General features: G+C 41.9%; 1 protein-coding gene across 1 annotated transcript; it reads left to right on the plus strand.

The window, feature by feature from the left end:
* The first annotated feature begins 4955 nt into the window (after positions 1 to 4955).
* Positions 4956 to 6453, plus strand: LOC132608244 (uncharacterized). The gene is made up of 3 exons (XM_060322300.1): positions 4956 to 5949; positions 6056 to 6174; positions 6262 to 6453. The coding sequence occupies exons 1-3, from the start codon at positions 4956 to 4958 to the stop codon at positions 6451 to 6453; spliced, it is 1305 nt and encodes a 434-aa protein (XP_060178283.1).
* Positions 6454 to 15001: the final 8548 nt, after the last annotated feature.

Raw genomic sequence — 15001 nt, forward strand, 5'->3', positions numbered from 1 at the left:
ATTTATTCGAAAACGCACGTAGACCTCATACTATTTCATTTTTTTTTTTTTTTGGTCGTCTATTGTGTTTTTTCTTTTTACTTTGATGGGTTTTTTTTTTTTTTTTTTTTTTTTTACGAAAAGGGTCATATTTGTCCAATATTCTTAAAAAAAGCGTTATATTTGTCATTCGGTATGTTTTTTCTTGTTTGATATATTTACTTTTTATTCAATTTTAGGTTTATATTTATCCCTGAATAGTTAGTTTTCTTGTCACCACTTTATTCTCGTACCCGGCGTGTTGATATTTATTATTTCAAATTTAAGTTCAGTAAAATTAAATCCGACCCATCCAAATACCAGACCAAATAAATTCACCATAAATTTGGATGGGTTGGGTTTTTTGTTTTTTTTTTTTATTTTTTTTATTACATCGGGATAGGGACATGGGAAGGAGAAATGGGTAATTTCTTCGACCATTGAAAGAGTAGGAGACTAAAACGGTGTCGTTTTTGAGGTGTTTTATGTCTCCTCTGCTTCAATGGAGTTAAAAGAGGTTGGGAAATATTTCTATGAGAAGAGAATTTAGATCTTGATTTAATACTCTTACGTGACTAATAATATTAATTTATTCGAAAACGCAGGTAGACCTCATAATATTTCATTCTTTTTTCTTTTTTTTTTTTTTGGTCGTCTATTGTGTTTTTTTTTTTTAACGGAAAGGGGTCATATTTGTCCAGTACTCTAAAAAAAATGTTATATTTGTCATTCGGTATGTTTTTTCTTGTTTGATATATTTACTTTTTATTCAATTTTAGATTCATATTTATCCCTGAATAGTTAGTTTTCTTGTCACCACTTTATTATTGTACACAGCGTGTTGACATTTACTATTTCAAAATTTAAGTTCGGTAAAATTAAATCCAACCCATCCAAATGCCAGACCATTTTGCAAATAAATTCACCATAAATTTGGATGAGTTGGGTTTTTTGTTGTTTGTTTTTTGTTTTTTTTTAAATTTTTTTAATAGGGTTATGATTTTTCAAGCCCATTTAAAATCGAGGCTTATAAGCCCGATCCAAGTCAGCTCGTGGCCCTTGAGGCTTACTGAGGCTGGGCCAAGGCCAGCCCATGGGCCAAATATATTATTTATTTATTTAATTAGAATTAAAAAAAAAAGAATAAAGATTAAAAGTCACGTACATTGTAATGTGTATCGTGCGTTTGTGGATTGTGGTACTGGCTTACTGGGTACATGTTAAAGGCCCAAGCCTTATAGCCTTAATCCTTTAATAAGAGTAAATCCCTACCTCCTAAATTACCTTTTCAAGTTTTCACCACACCTCTCTGCCTCCTTCCCATCGTTAACTTCTCTCTTCTCCGGCAATATTGATCTAGGTAATTTTTTCTTCAGTTCATTAATTTTTTTTGTTTCCATCCTCTGTCTCAATTTATGTGGCACTTTTCGCTTTCCGATATTCAAACTGCATGAACTTAGTCAAATTGACTTTCGAAAAGCGAAAAGTGACACAAATTGAGACGGCAGGAGTACCTACTACTAATGATCAGTATATGAACACCGTGTTATAATCCCTGCTATGAACTCTTTTTTATTAGTTAATGTTGGTATAGATATAAGTTGGTTTTATAATACCTTTAGATTGATTAATTTTGAATTTGATCTTTTGATAATATACTCGAAATGGTGCTGTAAAAAAACTCCATTTTTTTTTTAAAGATTTTAATGACGTGAAACAAATCATTTGTTTTCTAGTTCCGTAGTTCGTATTTTATTTGTATGTGTGTGAGTCTTTGCATATTAAATATTCTATCTTAAGTAGGAAGATTTGAAATATAAGTTGCATGGGCATGGCTAACATATCACATATAAGTTTGTATACGGGTAAAACCGAGGATCCGTACATGCTCGGTTCCCCGATGTCATGGTTGTTCTCGGTCACGACCCGATCGGGTCATCGAGAAGGAGGCATCGAATTTGGTCGGGGGCGAGGCGTTAGAGGAAGGGCGGTTAACTGCCATAAGGAGAAGACCGAAATATCCCCTCTCAACCGGATATTTCGGCGTCAATCTCGGTAACAGCTGTCACCAGATTTCTTTTCTTTATTTAGAATTGTACTAGGGTTGAGACTCCTCTGCTATATAAAGAGGAGGTTCCCATCCATTTGAGGGGTTGGCAACAGAAAGAAAGAAAAGAGTTCATATCAAGGAATAAAATAATCATTTAAGTTCATCTCCATTTTGTTCTTGAGTTCATTTTCATTATTCATCGTGTACGTGTTCAGCATAGGGTATTGACCTCGATTTCTATACCCGAGGCCAGACATACTTAACAGTTGGTCAGATCCGTTCTTCTTTGTTTGCTTATTGGCTTATCTTGCAATTCAGTCTGTAATTGAATTTAGCCACATATCTTTGGCGTCACGCATAAATTTAATTGTTCCCCGTTTTAAGGTTAAACAGTTTGGCGCCCACCGTGGGGCCTTAGATAGTAGTGGCGGTTCAATACAACATTCTGGTTACACTAGATATTTTACACTTGTTTTTTAAGGTTTGATTTCAGGTAAACCAGAATGTCGGATTCCCATTCTGTCAACTTCCAAGTGGAACCAAGCCATCACGAGCATGACGACGGGGACGTACCAAACAACAACGCGCCCCCCGTTAATCCTATTCAAGTCGAATCATCGGTGGGCAACGTACCGACCGGCGAGAATAACAGAGTGATACTGCAACAGCTCTAAAACCAGTTAGACATGGCTATGGCTCAGTTGCAGGCCCAGCAAGAGATCATAGCACAATTGCAAAACCGAGGTCAGGCACCCGATATGGCCCCATCAGAATAGACCCAGGATACGGAAGAAAGACGCGTTCCACGGGGTAACGATAACCACCTCGGGCAAAGCAGCGAATTGATAAGATTGCTCGAAGAATTGACTAAACGGGTCAAGTCCGGCGAAAAGAAGATAGAGGCAAACGACAAGAAGGTGGAGAACAACAACTAGAGGGTCGATCAGATTCCGGGGGCTCCACCAGTGTTGAAGGGACCCGATTAAAAAAAAATTGTTCAAATGCCATTTTCGCTGAGTGCGGCACCGATGAAAATCCCCAAGAGATTTCGTATGCCCGATATCCCGAAGTACAATGAGACAACAAACCCAAATGAACATGTGACTGCAATGATCTCGCCGATGACGAAAGGGAATCAGTGCTACTTAAGAAATTTGGGGAGACTCTGTCAAAGGGGGCGATGATTTGGTATCATAACTTGCCCGAGCACTCGATTGATTCATTTGCCATGCTCGCTGATGCTTTCGTTAAGGCCCATGCCGGGGCCATCAAGGTCGAAACACGAAAATCAGACTTGTTCAACGCAGTGTTCAGGAAAGCGGGCGCTTCACCGCTCCGCTTCGCTTAAAGCGGTGAAGCGAAGCTTTGTCGCTTCAGGTAAGTGGAGCGGAGGCTACCCAATTAAGCGGATGCTTCTGAGAATGAAGTGGTGAAGCGGTGAAGCAGATGAAGCGTACGCTTTATGTTGTGGGTTGTTTTTTGAAAGGTCAACTTTAATAAAATAATAAGTCCAGGTCAAAATTTTAATAAAATAATACGTCCAGGTCAAAATCTTAATAAAATAATAAGTCTGGGTCAATATTAATAAAATAATTAGTCCAGTTATTTGAAATCCTCAGCGCGACTTTGAGAAATTTTATTTCGCACAATCAGCTAGGGTTTTGCAACAGCTCTTCTTCTCCACTTTCAGGTAATTTCTTTCTTTCTTCTTCTTCTTCTTCTTCTTCTTCTTCTTCTTTCAAGCTCTCTTCTTTGCTCTGTTTTTTTCTCCACATTTGCTCTGTTTTTTTCTCGAATTCTAGGGTTCTGCTCTGCTTTTCTTCTTTCTTTCTTTCTTCTTCTGTTTCTTCATCTTCTTTCAAGCTCTCTTTTTTTCTCTGTTTTTTTCTTCACATTTGTTCTGTTTTTTCTTTCTCGAATTCTAGGGTTCTGCTCTGCTTTTCTTCTTCTTTGTTATTCTGCTCTGTTTTGCTGATTTTTTTTGCTCTGGTTTGCTGCTATATATGCTCTGTTTTCAGTTCTGCCTTTTTCTTTCTTTTCCAGTTCTGTTTTTTTCTTTCTTTTCCAGTACTTTTTCTGCTTTGTTTTGCTGTGTTCTCTGCTGATTTTGTATCAAAAAATATTTGCTCCTGATTATTTTTCTTAAATCTTAACAGCAATTAAAAAATGTCCGAAGACCCGGCTTGGAAGTATGGGAAAAAACTTAGTGAGACCAATCGGACTGCAGTTATGTGTTTGTTTTGTGATAAGATAACTAAAGGAGGAATATTTCGCCACAAACAACATCTTATTGGTACTTATAGCGATGTTGCATGCTGTCTAAGATGTCGGAGAATGTGAGGGAAGAAATAAAAACATATGTCGAAGGAAAAAAGGAACTAAAACCTCAAATGTTACATCAACCAACTGTAACTAATCTTGACGACGACGATGATGAAACAGAAGAAGGTGAAGCTGTTGATTTGTCCATTCGTTCAAAATCACAAAAACGGACAACTTATGGACCAACCTCCAGTGTGAAAGGTCCTTTAGATTTCTATTATCAACCGAAGCCAACTGATAATGCAGGGACAAGCGGTAAAAAAAATTTGAAAGACACCGCCTTACGGCTTTTGAGGGAGCGTGCAGTTGCGGCTTTTTCACGATGGATGTATGATGCAGGGCTCCCCTTCAATTGTGTCAACCATATTGACACTTTTGGAGCCTTCCTTGATGCCGTAGGCCATTATGGTGTTGGAATGAAGCCGCCTACGTATCATGAAGTTAGTACCTCATATCTAGCTAAAGAAGTGGAAGCGACACAAAAAATAGTGGAGGATCATCGGGTAGAATGGAAGCATTTTGGATGTTCCATTATGATGGATAAGTGGACGGCAAGAACGGGAAAATGATCATTAATGTGTTGGTGAATTCTCCAAAAGGAAGCTTATTTCTTGAATCTATTGATGCGAGTGACTCGTCTACTGATTCCATCAAGATGTTCTCCTTGTTTCAGAGCACCATTGAGAAGATTGGACCAGAGAATGTTGTTCAAGTTGTTACAGATAATGCAACTGAAAATGTTAAAGCAGGTGCTATGTTGAAGGGAGTGTTCCCGAACATCTATTGGACTCCATGTGCAGCTCATTGTATAAATTTGATGTTCGGGGATATTTTCAAGGAAAGACCCTTTAGAGAAGTTTTCACTAAAGCTGTTAGAGCGCATTCCTACATTGTTCAAAGGCTTTTGTTGTTGAACATGATGAGGAGATTCACAAAGCAAAAAACCTTGGTGAAACCTGGCAAAACTCGATTTGCTACTGCTTTCTTAACCTTACACCGTATGCATATACAAAAGGCCAATTTGAGAAGCTTGTTCATTTCGGATGAATGGAACAATAGTAAATTTGCAAAAGAAGTCATGGGGAAAGAAGTTGCACGCATAATGATGTCTTATACTTTTTGGAATAATGTTGTTCATGCTCTTAAAATTGGTAGGCCGTTGATTAAAGTACTTCGTTTGGTGGATGGAGAACAAAAACCACCCATGGGCTACCTTTTTGAAGCTATGGATAGGGTTAAGGAGTCTATACGAAAATCATTTAGTGACCCACATAAGTATGCAAAGGTCTTTGACATCATTGATAAAAGGCGGGCGGATCAACTTCATCAACCTTTGCATGCCGCTGGGAATTTGTCGAACCCATCAAGCTTTTATGAAAATAATGAGATGCGATTACTAAATGCAAAAGTGACGAAGGGATTCTATGAGAGTGTTGCTAAGTTGGTTCCCAATATAGATGAGCAAGATCAAATAGAGGACCAACTAAGTGCTTATACTAATTCTGAAGGGACCTTTGGGTTTCCAATGGCTATAAGACAAAGAAAGAAGAAGTCTCCAGGTTAACAGATTAATCAATCGTTCTTTATAGTTTAACAGTTAACTTCTAACTTTTAAGTTATTTCTTTATACTTACTAATTCTTGACTATATATTCTACTTTAATAGTTGAATGGTGGAGGCTTTATGGTGGAGACACTCCGGAATTACAAAAGTTTGCCATCAAAGTTCTAGGTCTAACTTATAGCTCTTCCGGATGTGAGAGAAACTGGAGCGTGTTTGAACATGTAAGAACTAAGAAGAAAAATTTAGTATATTGAGATAACTAATTATATCTCAACTCATATTAATTACTTGCCACAACTTATTTGCAGATTCATAGCAAGCAGAGGAATAGACGAACCCTAAAGCGCCTCAATGACCTAGTGTTCATAAAATATAATAGAACATTGATACGTCGTTACAATGCTTGCAATGTAATTGATCCAATTGGTTTGGACAATATTGATGATGCCAATGAATGGCTCACCGGGGTTGAGAATGCTGAAGATGAAGCAATTTTTTAGGGAGATTCTGATTTCACTTTCGGTGTTATTGCCGAGGCAATGGGGGTAGAGGAGAACCAATATGGGTTAAGGGGAAATACTTCAAGCCAACATAGGAGGGGAAAAGAAGTAGCTACAAGTCATTCCCTAGTTGATGAAGTTGAAGAAGATGACAATGAAATTGAAGAAGATGATGAGCAATATGATGATGATGTGGGAGTACAAGATTTTGACAATCTTGTAGAAGAATAAGAACTAGATGTCGAACTATTAGTAGCTTTGATTTTGTTTGTCCTATGGTCTGGAGGATTTTGTGATATCCACTTTAGTTTTTTATTTGAACTTTTAGTCTATGGATATCTACTTTAGTTTTGAATTTGAACTTTTGCTTATATATATATATATATATATATATATATATATATATATATATATATATATATATATATATATATTCTCTATTTATTTTGCTCTTTTTTTAAAAAAAAATTGCGCTTCACCTCAATGAAGCGGGCGCTTCGCTTAAAGCGAAGAAGCGGGACCTTGTCGCTTTTTTCCTCTTCACGCTTTCCCGAACACTGGTTCAACGTCAAGCAACGAGATGACGAGACCCTTCACAAGTTTGTGGCTCGATTTCAAATGGAGCGCATGGACTTACCTCCAGTTACTGACGATTGGGCCGTTAAGGCTTTCACCCAGGGGCTCAATTCAAGAAGCTCGATCACATCTATGGAGCTAAAGAAAAATCTGATAGAATACCCGGCGATCGCCTGGGCTGATGTACACAACAAGTATCAGTCGAAGATCAGGGTCGAAGATGATAAGATTTTGAGGGCTACTTCAGTATCATGGCATTCCGATAAAAGGAGTGATCGCTCGAGGAGAGTGGTAGATCGGGATTCCATATCATCATATTACAGGTACCAGCCTTACCCACTCGATCGAAGGGGGAACGGGCGCAATAGCGAATCAGGCAAGAATGATAGGAAGAATGATCGAAGGAATGATCGAGGCCAAAATAGTCGTGGATTGATAAATAGAAATGCTGTCGATATAGCCTCGGGAAACAGAGAAACTCCAAGGTTATCTGAGTACAACTTTTGCGTCGATGTAGCAACCATAGCGGCGGCCGTTATCTGAAACAAAGAAACAAGACATCCAAGGCCGATCCAATCTGATCCAGAGAAGCGGGAAAAAAGTCTTATTTGTAAGTATCATCATACTCACGGCCATCGGACCGAGGATTGTCGGCAGCTGAGAGAGGAGGTCGCTCGTCTATTCAATTTGGGACATCTTCGAGAATTCCTAAGTGAACGAGCAAAAACTCATTTAAAAAACCTGGACTCCAACAAGCAGGATAGGCCGGAAGAGCCTCAGCAGGTGATACACATGATTATGGGAGGAACTCACGTTCCCATTGGGCCAGTTGTAAAACACACAAAAATTTCCATAATGAGGGAAAAACGTATCCGGAACGATGATCCTGATGGTCCATCACGTTCAATGACGAGGACATGGAAGGCATCACCCAGCCGCATAATGACGCATTGGTAATATCTGTTCTTGTCAATAAGTTTAGAATTAAACGTGTGTTAATTGATCCAGGTAGCTCGGCTAATATCATCCGATGGAGAGTCATAGAACAGCTGGGACTACTAGATCAGATCGTGCCAGCAATATGGGTACTCAACGGATTCAACATGGCATGCGAAATGACGAAGGGTGAGATCACTTTAGCGATCAATATGGCAGGAACTACGCAGCAGACAAAATTTTATGTGATAGAGGGAGACATGGGATACAATGCATTGTTGGGCAGACCGTGGATTCACCTCGTAAGAGCGGTTCCCTCGACTATGCATCAAGTATTGAAATTCTCGACTCCAAAAGGTATCAAAACCGTCCGTGGTGAACAACAGGCCGCAAAAGAAATGTTCGCGGTTGAATAATCTGTTAAGGCTATAAAGGCGCCAGATCGGAACGAAGGGAAGAATGCCAAATAGCAATCACAGATCCCGATCCCGAAATCTTCGGAAGATCGGAACGGAGACACACTAGATGATGAGTTAAAATTCGGAGTGCCAAGAACATTCGTGGTGCCCGATGATTTTGATGCCACTAAGTCCACAGTCGAAGAACTCGAGCAAGTCATACTGTTCGTCCATCCACCAGAGAATAAGGTATACCTGGGCACGGGTTAACCCCCGAGCTCAGGAAAGAATTTATTGAGTTTCTTAAAAATAACTTAGATTGCTTTGCTTGGTCCCATTTCGACATGACAGGTATTCCACCGGACGTAACGACACACAAGTTGAGCCTGGATCCAAGTTTTCCTCCGGTCAAACAAAAGCGGAGGCCACAACCCGAGGTAAAACATGCATTCTTCAAGGACGAGGTAACCAAGCTCCTTAATATAGGGTCCATTCGAAAGGTAAAATACCCAGATTTGTTAGCTAACGTTGTAGTAGTGCCTAAAAAGGGGAATAAGTTCAGAATGTGCGTAGATTATAAAGATTTAAAGAAATCCCGCCCGAAGGATTCATTTCCTTTGCCCAGCATCGATCGCATGATCGACGCTACTGCGGGTTACGACACGCTGAGTTTCCTTGATGCCTACTCCGGGTACAACCAAATACAAATGGACCCAGAGGATCGAGAAAAAACCTCATTTATAACTCTGGCACATATTGTTATAATGTAATGCCCTTCGGCTTAAAAAATGTCGGTGCCACCTATCAGCGTTTAGTCAACCGCATGTTTGAACACCAAATAAGGAAATCCATGGAAGTACATATAGATGACATGGTCGTTAAGTCCCTACGAGTAGAGGACCACTTGAAATTTTTGCAGGAAACTTTCAGCATATTAAGAAAGTACAACATGAAGCTGAACCCGGAAAAATGCACCTTCGGAGTCGGATCGGGCAAGTTTCTCGAATTCATGGTATCAAATTGGGGGATCGAAATCAACCCGGATAAGATAAAGGCAATTGAAGATATCACCGTGATCAACGACATCAAAGGGGTACAAAGATTGACGGGACGGATAGCTGCCCTAAGCCGATTCATCTCTAGATCCTCGGACAAGAGTCATCATTTTTTCTCGTTGCTAAAGAAAAATACTGACTTTGCATGGACTCCCGAATGTCAGATGGCCTTAGCAGAACTCAAAAGGTACTTATCAAGCCCACCTCTACTCCACACGCCAAAAGCGAACGAGCAGCTATATCTACACTTGGCGGTGTCCGAGATAGCGGTGAGCGGCGTCCTGGTTCGAGAGGAGAAAGGTACGCAATACCCGGTTTACTATGTAAGTAGAACCCTCGGTGACGCCGAAACTAGGTACCCACATTTGGAAAAACTCTCTTTGATTTTATTGAGTGCATCTAGAAAATTAAAACCCTACTTTCAGTGTCATCCCATATGCGTCGTAACGTCGTACCCTCTAAGGAATGTCATGCATAAACCTGAACTCTCAGGCTGACTAGCGAAGTGGGTTGTGGAGATTAGCGGGTATGATATTGAATACAAACCCTGAACTACGATCAAATCCCAAATATTAGCGGATTTCGTGGCCGATTTTGCACCGGCCATGATTCCCGAGGTTGATAAGGAAATGCTTCTTACGTCGGGGACTAGTACGGGAGTTTGGACTCATTACATAGACGGTGCTTCTAATGTAAAAGGGTCCGGGTTAGGGATCATTCTTAAACCTCCCTCAAATGACGTAATAAGACAATCTATTAGATCAGCTGATTTAACTAACAACGAAGCCGAATATGAGGCTATGATTGCAGGTTTAGAACTAGCTAAAAGCTTGGGAGCCGAGATAATTGAGGCCAAATGCGATTCTCTCCTGGTAGTCAACCAAACGAATGGAACCTTCGAAATCAAGGATGATCGAATGCGGAGATATCTGAAAAAATTGCAGGTTATCCTTCGCCGGTTCAAGGAGTGGACGTTAGAACACGTACCCCGGGATCAAAATAATGAGGCGGATGCCCTGGAAAATCTGGGATCCTCAGTAGAACCGGATGGTTTCAATTTCGGAGCGGTGGTGCAGTTGACAAAATCAATCATAGAGACCGGCCACGTCGAGAAAAACTCGACCAGCCTCACTTGGGATTGGAGGAACAAATACATAGACTATCTTCAAACAGGAAAGCTACCATCCGATGCCAAGGAATCAAGAGCCCTCCGAACCAAAGCAACTAGATTTTGTTTGGTCGATGGCCAGTTATATCGAAGGTCATTCCACGGCTTTTTGGCGAGATGCCTAGGCCCAGGAGAAACCGACTATATTCTGAGAGAAGTTCACGAGGGGACTTGCGGAAATCATTCGGGAGCCGATTCATTGGTCCGCAAGCTGATCAGGGCAGGATACTATTGGAACGAGATGGAGGAAGATGCCAAAACCTTTGTTCGAAAATTTATCGAATGCCAAAGGCACGCCCCATCGATACATCAACCCGGGAAAGAGCTCCATCCGATCCTTTCCCTATGGACATTCATGAAATGGGGCATGGATATAGTAGGGCCGATGCCATGGGCCTTAGGTAAGATGTAATTTATTTTACTTATGACTGATTATTTCTCGAAATGGGTCGAAGCACAGGCACTCGAGAAAGTCAGGGAAAAAGAGGTCATTGATTTCATTTATGACGATATAATCTGTCGATTCGGGGTACCCGCGGAGATCGCGTATGATAACGGGAACCAGTTCATAGGTAGCAAGTTCAGCAAGTTTTTTGAAGAATACAAAATCAAGAAAATCTTATACACCCCATATCACCCGAGCGTGAATGGCCAGGCCGAGTCTACTAATAAAACTATACTGTAGAATTTAAATAAAAGACTGGCCGGCTCTAAGCATCGATGGTAGGAGGTTCTGCCTGAGGTTTTATGGGCCTACCGCACAACGGTAATATCAAGCACCGGGGAGACACCGTTTTTCCTTGTATACGGAGCCAAGGCCCTGATACCCGTCGAAGTTGGTGAGCCAAGCTTAAGATTCTGATATGCCACTGAGGACTCGAACTATGAAGCGCTGTCTGTTAATCTGAATCTTGTGGACGAAATGAGGGAAACTGCTCATGTCCGGATAGCCGCACAAAAACAAGGGATGCAAAGATATTATAACCGGAGGACCAACCTCAGGCATTTTCAGATTGGGGACTTGGTGCTGAGGAAGGTCACACTTCATACAAAGAATCCTCACGAAGGGAAAGTAGCCCCGAATTGGGAAGGACCGTACCGAGTCACTGGAATAACCGGCAAAGGTTCTTATCAGCTCGAGAATGAAGATGGACAGCAGCTGAAACACAACTGGAATGTAGCACACCTAAAACGATATTACTGTTAAAGGTACGAATAACCTTTCTTTTTCTTCTCTCTCGATCTAACCACGCAGGGATACAGTCCGAGGGACACCGAAGCAGCACAACGGAAACTGGATAGTCATAGACTTAGGACTGAAATCACGTGCTACACTCTTTTTCCCTTTGACCGTTTTGTCCCGAAGTGGGATTTCGACAAAGTTTTTAATAAGGCAGCGTTGAATAGCGTGCTACGCAAATAGAGTATACCGATCAAAACCGGAGACCGAGGACTGCACATTCCGGGCTAATAGTACCTGAGCTCTCATACTTCGGACTCGAGTACTAGGGGACTATTATACTAAGTGATAACTATGTAAAAAGCCAAGGCTTGAACGATAGGATCAGATGTAAAGACCAAACGATCGATTGAATCGTGTCCAATTAGTTTGTTCTTTCCACGGCAACAATTGCGAATACATCTCCGGTCGATTTTTCAATAAAAAATCTTACTTCGATCATAATGATCCAATGTTGCCAGATACTGAAAGGCTATGGCTTAATCGATTAAAGACTATGGTCTAAAAAACATACACGAGCTCAAAAGCTGCGACCCAAACGGTTAAAGACCACGGTCTAAAAACACAAAAATATCGTGATCAGTTAAAGACTACGGTCTAAAAACCATACGCGACCTCAGAATCTACGACCCAAACGGTTAAAGACCACGGTCTAAAAACACAAAAATATTGTGATCGGGTCTGTCTTGCAAATTATAAATAAAGGAACGACTAAAGTCAACACGGACTAAAACTCGATCACGAGCCGTTACCAATTGAATTTTATCCTAGCCGGAACAATAAGGCGTGTTAAAACGATGGCATAAATTGAACAAATATTGAACCGAGCAATACTTTGCAAAGGGCAACAAAAGGCGATGAATGAGACCGAATAAAAATTGTTCTTTTCATTTATACATATATATAAGTGGATTTACAAAGGCTTAGACTAGAGGCCTCAAAACGAAAGGCAAAAACAAAAGAAGCGACGCGAGGCCCCGAACCTAATCTTCACCCGATCCCTCGATTTCTTCACCGGCTGACTCGAGGTCGATATCCGAATCCTCAGGGTCGAACACATCTTTTTCTTTCGCCTCGAGCTTCTTGGCTTCCTCGATCAGATCTGATAAGTCCACTGCAGTGGCTTGAACTTCTTCGAGGGTTTTCCTTCGGGATAAGCACAGTACGTACTCGGCTCGAAGATTACTGGCCTTCTCGGCAGCAGTTACGTTGGCCTTATACTTCTCTAACATATCATCATATCCCGAGATCTAGTCAAGAGCCTTTTTATGTTCAGCCTGCAGATCGGTGATGACCCAGTTCAATCGATCTCGTTCAGCTTCGGTCGCAGCAAGTGATGAGCTAAGACCGGTCATTTATTCCACCGACGCCCGAAGCTGCTCTCTGAGAACATCACGTTCGGCCACGACGCCGATGGTCATTTCTTGGAGGACATTAAACTCGGGCTTGATCCCATCCAGCTCTGCCCGAAGTTGATCAATCTGGCTAACATATGCCCGGGCCTGAGAAGGAATGGCATTAGCATTGGCTGTTAACGATTTATTGTAAACTTCAAAAGCCCTTACCTTCTCAGCCAACTGATCACGCTCTCGCTTAGCCTCAGTAGCTTCATTTCGAGCCGCTGCTAAATCCGACTTCAGGATAAAAAGGTCAGGGAGAGACGAGATATATTATAATTTCTGCTCGTACAGATCCATGAGCTTGTTCACCTTCTGACTTTTGCTTTTAAGCCCCTCCCTGAGCCGGCTCACTTCGTGCCTGAGCCGGAGGAAGCTTACACGATGGAGCACGGAGGCCTATAAGAGAAAGAGAAACGATTGTTAAAATGAGGCAGGAAGTTAAAGCTAAATGAAAAGAGCATAAGAACAAAGCTTACCCGGTTCAATACCTGCTGGGCCTCGTTGAAAAGGCACGATTCTCTGACTTCAACCATTTTCCGACGGTCCTCTTGGGACACCAGAGGGTATAAATAGCTATCCACCCCGACCGGCCCCGATAACATGCTCATATCGGCCGGAACCCTGAAAGTGATTGGCCTCTTCCAATTCGGATTGGTACTCGGGGAAGGAAACACTTTCTCCAACCTAGGACCGGAATTAACCCGGAAACGGTTGGCCATAGGGATGGACAAATGCTCGAAACCAGACATACCCGGAGCAGGTATTTCATAACCCTCGTGACCGGTTGCCCCTTCGTCGGTCATTTTGCCTTTGGCTTTCTCAACGTCCGCGGGGATATCCAACAATGGTGGCGGAGAATCCTGTATACAAGTTATTGTTTCAGACGAGGCCACAGCTTGTATCGGAATGACAGAACCAATACCATACAAAGGCGGAATGTTAGGTACCTTTGGGCCTGGTACCGAGGAAGCTGCCTTCGATCCAGCGGCTGCGGCTGGCAGTTTTTCAATACTTCGAGTAGGAGTGTGCTCGGTAGTAGGGTCTTTGAATACCCCAACCTTCGAACCGATGCTCCCTGCGTCCATCGACATCGAGATGTCCTTCGAATCAGCCAGAATTTAACTTGAGCTTTCCACCAATGGTGGTGTGATTGCAGCAGAACCGGTCAGATCATGCTCGAGGAGCTCGTCAATAAAACAATGCCTGCCCAACGCTTGGTCGTCATCATCAGAATGGTCCAATAGTTGACCGACAACCTCAGCGTCCAAAGCCCGGGCCGAGACATCTTCCGATGAGGTCTCTCAGATGACGATCCTCGATCTTTTCCTGCCTGGGAAGGAGCTCAAGAAGATTCGGAGGATCGTCTTTTCCTCCTTTCAGCTTTGTCTCCCTGATCGGGAGCTTCGATATCTTGCTCGTCAGCTGTGGCCTCGGCAGTCTCCTGGTCCCGAATTCTGGTGGCCTTTGATAAACCTGTGAAGCAAAAAGAAGAACAGTCCTTACCTATCTAGCGTGGCGTATTACGTAGGGAAGAAGGGACAACGCTCTAAGGGAAAGACTTACCGTGGGTCCCGACCTCCCATCGGGACCGGGACAAACGACTCCAGGTACGATCAGCATAAGTAAGTTGGGAACAGTTCTTCCCGATCCACTGGTCAAGGTTAGGAACCGTACCGAGGGTTCGGGCAAGTGCTATATACACACGAACATGGTCATATCATACCAAAATAAAGTTACTTACGATTTGGGTTTTATCTCTCGGGAAATGGCAGTTT

Source organism: Lycium barbarum, chromosome 8 (genome assembly GCF_019175385.1).
Source record: "Lycium barbarum isolate Lr01 chromosome 8, ASM1917538v2, whole genome shotgun sequence".
In the NCBI taxonomy this organism is placed as follows: domain Eukaryota; kingdom Viridiplantae; phylum Streptophyta; class Magnoliopsida; order Solanales; family Solanaceae; genus Lycium; species Lycium barbarum.

Coding starts and splice junctions, on each gene's coding strand:
- LOC132608244 (XM_060322300.1), top strand. CDS start 4,956: ATGATCATTAATGTGTTGGTGAATTCTCCAAAAGGAAGCTTATTTCTT. Junction 5,950..6,055: donor AAGAAAGAAGAAGTCTCCAG/GTTAACAGATTA, acceptor CTACTTTAATAG/TTGAATGGTGGAGGCTTTAT. Junction 6,175..6,261: donor ACTGGAGCGTGTTTGAACAT/GTAAGAACTAAG, acceptor ACTTATTTGCAG/ATTCATAGCAAGCAGAGGAA.